This window comes from Macadamia integrifolia, unplaced genomic scaffold (genome assembly GCF_013358625.1).
Source record: "Macadamia integrifolia cultivar HAES 741 unplaced genomic scaffold, SCU_Mint_v3 scaffold1491, whole genome shotgun sequence".
NCBI lineage: Eukaryota > Viridiplantae > Streptophyta > Magnoliopsida > Proteales > Proteaceae > Macadamia > Macadamia integrifolia.
Genome location: NW_024868227.1, coordinates 87,706 through 92,501, shown reverse-complemented (window position 1 = coordinate 92,501; position 4,796 = coordinate 87,706). Strand labels below are relative to the sequence as shown.

The 4,796-nt window shown below is 37.2% G+C and overlaps 1 protein-coding gene across 1 annotated transcript; it reads right to left on the bottom strand.

Moving 5' to 3' along the window:
* Positions 1–1,940: 1,940 nt before the first annotated feature.
* On the bottom strand, positions 1,941–4,030 carry LOC122063916 (two-component response regulator-like APRR9). Its single transcript, XM_042627598.1, has 4 exons — positions 3,147–4,030; positions 2,875–3,051; positions 2,553–2,684; positions 1,941–2,412 (listed from the first exon to the last, which is right to left on the bottom strand). The coding sequence occupies exons 1-4, from the start codon at positions 3,756–3,758 to the stop codon at positions 2,293–2,295; spliced, it is 1,041 nt and encodes a 346-aa protein (XP_042483532.1). The 5' UTR covers positions 3,759–4,030; the 3' UTR covers positions 1,941–2,292.
* Positions 4,031–4,796: the final 766 nt, after the last annotated feature.

The window sequence follows — 4,796 nt, the reverse complement described above, 5'->3', positions numbered from 1 at the left end:
GGGGGGGTGGGGGTGTCTATAATCAGGGTTAAAGAATAAAGCAATAATTAGAGATTGGTTATAGAGTAAAACATGGTTTAGTCAAAGAACCCACACAAGTTTGTAAGTTTTTAAACCACAAATAGAAGATCCGATCAGGAAGCTCTTTCAAAGATTGTGTTGAAGGGGAAACCTGGGTCTGCTTTAATTTTTGTTTCCTTAGGGTTGGGAATTTATCACAAAGTATAAGAGTATAATACTCTGGGTGGACTGCAGTAGCTTGGAATATTCGATTAATTAGATTAAAAAAGATATACCCATTATTTGATTTGACTCAATATTAGAAGGCTATGATACGAATTGACTTGCCAATTAATTGGAGAGTATATCCAATAAATTTGCTAAGTAGATTATGCATTATATAAAGTCAAGTGGAGCCACTCTAATTTTTTTTTTTTTTTTCTATAAAAACTAAACAAAAAAATAAAGGAACCCTCCCTTCCCAACCCACCACCTAACACACACCCACACTCCCCCCCCCAAAAAAAAAATAAAGAAAAGGAAATTATTCTAGCCTTTGACAAAAGTCAAATCATTTGAAAATCAATATGAAAAGAGGATTTAATTTCCGTGATTAAAGGAGGACAATCCTTTTAAGTGTCAAATTTCAAGCCTTAATCTATTAGATGTCCCACAGTATATTGCACAAAATTTTTCATCCTTTCAATGATCCAAAATCTTCCAATGTTGTATTCAAATTTAAACATATTTTCACACACACACAAAAAAAAAAAAAAAAAAAAAAACTTTATGTACCAGAGAAGTGATTCTCTTAGAACACATCTCAGATGGATTATATATATATATATATATATACTTCACACTAGGTAAACCAAAGATTTGTGAATAATTCTTCCACTATAATTTTCCTTTAACCATGGTTATTCCATTGCTTGAGTTGGCCATTCCATTTGAATCTAGATCATGGTTTAAATGTGCACACAAAGAAAGAAAAAGGAAAAACAGATCAGAGTTTAAAAACACATATCAGACTGGAATCAGCTTGGACCGACCCTGAAATCGGTGCTTTTATAACTTTTAGAGTTTTGTTTCCTATAAAGATCTAACGAGCTGATCAGCCGATTTGATCCCAATTCTTGAAACCTGATCTAGATTCAAGTTAGTGAGACTGGGCCTTAGGAACTCACCTTAATCAGTGAAGAGTTTAAAACTTGATATCGGAAAATGAATTTAGATTCCCTAATCTTGATAAAGATTGAGGTTCATATAACAAGATTCCTACAAGCTTTTTGCAAATGTTTAGCAAGATAGAATTTTAGTTTGTGCGAATGTGTAGGACATAGAATTTTAAAAGAAAACTTTTCATGCAAGACTATTTCATGAATCGAATCATTTCAGTGAGGAAATTTCAAAGAATGGGAAGAGAAGATGTCCAGAGAGTCTCAAATATTACTTCCAGAGTCAAGTAGAAAGAAAAAATAATCTTATTTTCCTTTGCCAAGCACAAACCAGAAAGAAAATTTCATTTTCCTCAAAAAGCCATCAAATTCTTCTTATTTTTCTTTGCTTTCATTCTCTTGCCAATCAAACACAGCCTTAATATCGTGTCATTACCCCACAATTATCCATGAAGTATCATACATATTTTTATTTTCTCAAGGTTTTAGAACTCGAAATTGGGAATGAGATCAGTTTCCATCTGTTATGATTCAATCAACTTGGAATCATCTTAGAATCTTTCAATCTGTCAGACTCAATTGAACACAAATCAACGAATGACAATCAGACTTTGTTAGTTGTATTAGTCCCACATTGATTCTAAGTAGAACAATCTTATATACTTGCCAACACCTCTTGTTATCAGATTGGGACCAATCAATCGATTTTAAATCCGATTTAACAACCATGATTTTTTCCACAACAAATGTTTTTTTCTTTTTCACATCATATTCAATAAAATTCATTGTAATAAAATGACAAAGTAGAATTGTAGAAGTAATCTCATATACAACATGGCCATAATAAGAAATTCATTCTTTTTTTTTGGCTTCCAAACACAGCTTTAGTTCTCTTTCTCTTTTGTTTTTTTATTTCCATTGCTCCAATCCAAAACCACAGGGCCTCCTCACGAGTCGCCATCTTTGGTCAGAATTCAGAACACAAATAAGAGGTAAAGAAGAAGGAAACAGAGAATCCGAGCTCCCTCCTCCCAGGCAAGCTAAGCTGGGAAAGTGAAAGCAAATTGCTAAAGCAGAGCATTAAGTCTGCAAGGCTGCAACTCGAACCCAGAAGTCAGAACCCGTAGTACTGAAACTCAGTTGGATTGAAGCAGACACCACCATCAAACCCTCCTCCTCGACCTGTTGTGCCTCTCATCATCGCATCCACGGCTTCTTCCTGGAACCCATCGACCTAAAGATGATGTTTTAGATTCACAGTAAGTACAATCTCTACTTACATTTTTCTTTCTGTTAAAACCCTTTTCCCCCATTATTGTGTGTGTGTGTGTGTGTGTGAGAGAGAGAGAGAGAGAGAGAGAGAGAATAGTTTACCCAAAGTTCGTCTTCGTCTTCTTCCTCGCGATTGAAACCTGTAAATTTGGGAATCTCTCCAGATTCGTCATGGCGGGCGAATCTGCCACGTACTCTGGGCCTACTGTCGGCCAGTGTCTTTCGACATGCATACTGGACATAACAAAGAACCCGTCTTCATACAGATTGATTAAAAACTAAGACTTTTTCAAATTCTCCTTTTCAATTTTGACCAAATTATAAGATGGGCTTCCAGTTCTTTCGGATTTTTGTCTTCACTCACTCTCTCTCTCTCTCTCTCTCTCTCTCTCTCTCTCTCTCTCTCTCTCTCTCTCTCTCTTACCTTTATTGTCTTGTTGAAATTTCTCTGAGTGCGCTTGCTTCTGTACCTATGAATCCTCTGTTTCCTCTCTTCTGCGTTGTACTTTCGTACTTTGAGGCTCCCTTCCTCTGTGAATGAACTCTCTACAGATAACGGGCTCGAGGAAAATCCATGATTCTGATGTGTTGATGTAATTCTCTGAAAGACCCAATTAAAGAAAAATATATTATCAGACAAATAAAACAGAGGAACAAAGACACAGGATGAGAGCAGGGATGTATGGTTGTTCTAACTTGTAAATCGCCTGTGCTGCAAGCCCTTCGCATGGACAGGGTAAAGTTACTGTCTTTAGGCGAATCCATGGCTTGAGTTGGAAAATTTGGGGACTCTATTAGAGAACTGATGCGAGGATGGTAGTGAAAACTCGGTCTTCGGTCGAGAGAATGGCTACTGAGGCTCCTCTGTATCATTCCAGCTTGGACCTTCGGAGCACCGTTACCACTATAACTGCTGGGAGGAACTGAAGAAATATGAGAAGATTCAAAATTCACAAAACCATCTTCTGAGATCAACCCAAACTTGTTAGAATCCAAAATAGATGAGCATGTGAGCCCATCATCTGCAAAATTAGGTTGGATAGGTACAGGCTGAACCTGGGTTATGGACTCTAACAACAAGTGATTCAATTTTTGGCTGGGAGGCGAACAGGATAAGAGATTAACGGCGTTTTGATCTCCAGAAGAGCATCGTTCGGTTTCGGTTGAGAATTGGAGACTGAGGATTTCAGAAGACGATGATGATGGGTCAGGGAAAGAGAAAAGGGGTTCGGATGTTAACTGCAAGTCGACATCAGGGCTCGAATTGCGAAAGAAAGAGCCGTCCAAGAGAAAAAAATCAGAGGACATTGAGAAACAGAGGAGTAGAGTTAGATTGAATAAAAAACAACCAGGAAAAAGAGTACAGAACTAGCCTAAGCGTTGAAAACCTGAAAATGGAGGACTAAGAGAGGAAGAGAAGGGAGAGAATTTGATTTAATTTTTCTTTTCTTCCACCTGAGAGAGAGAGACAAGTGACTTATTTTATTGAGAGGCTTCGACTTGGGAGGAAGAAGAAGACAAAGAAAAGGAAGGTTAAGGCTCAGAGCTGCTGAGAACCCAGTCTCTACTCTCTAGTGAAGTCTGAAATCTCCAGCAGCTAATCTCACTATCATACAAACAAACTATAAACCTCCATGGCGGTGGAGAATTTAAATCGTAACTCTGTTAACTTTAGTCTCTTTTTCACTGTTCGGAACGAAGGACATGGAATGCACGTGCAGCGAATCTTAATTCTGGGAATATTTTGCCTTAACAGACTATAGTATCCATAATTTTGATCGACGATGGATAATGTAGAAATACAATCCTAAAACGGTGTAGAAAATAATAAAAAAATAAAAACATACATAGATTTACGAGGTTTGGTAAGATTGTTTATATCTCTGGTGAGATGAGATCCTGTTTTACTATCAATGAAGAATAGAGTTATAACGCTCGTTCCTCACACCTCTCAATATTGCTTACGTTACAAAGAAAGAAACTCTCACTACAAATATATAGTGAAGGACTCTAATCTGAAAATTACACAACTGCCCTCAAATAAAAAATTTGAGCAGAACCGTCATCCTACCTATTAAGGCGTTGCACCAGTATTCCCTAAATTAAACTATGACGGAATATAAGACATCGTACACTAACATAATAGATGATAATGCAAAGGAAAAGGAAGGGTTCTTGAGCTAATGTCCAATGGGACACCAAATGGTTAACTACCTAGGAGGACAACAAGATTATTTCATGAGAGAGAGAGAGAGAGAGAGAGAGAGAGAGAGAGAGTCATGCCACCACCTAATCATGGTTTTAAGTATTGGTATCTCATCGGTCAATACATATTTATATTGTGGA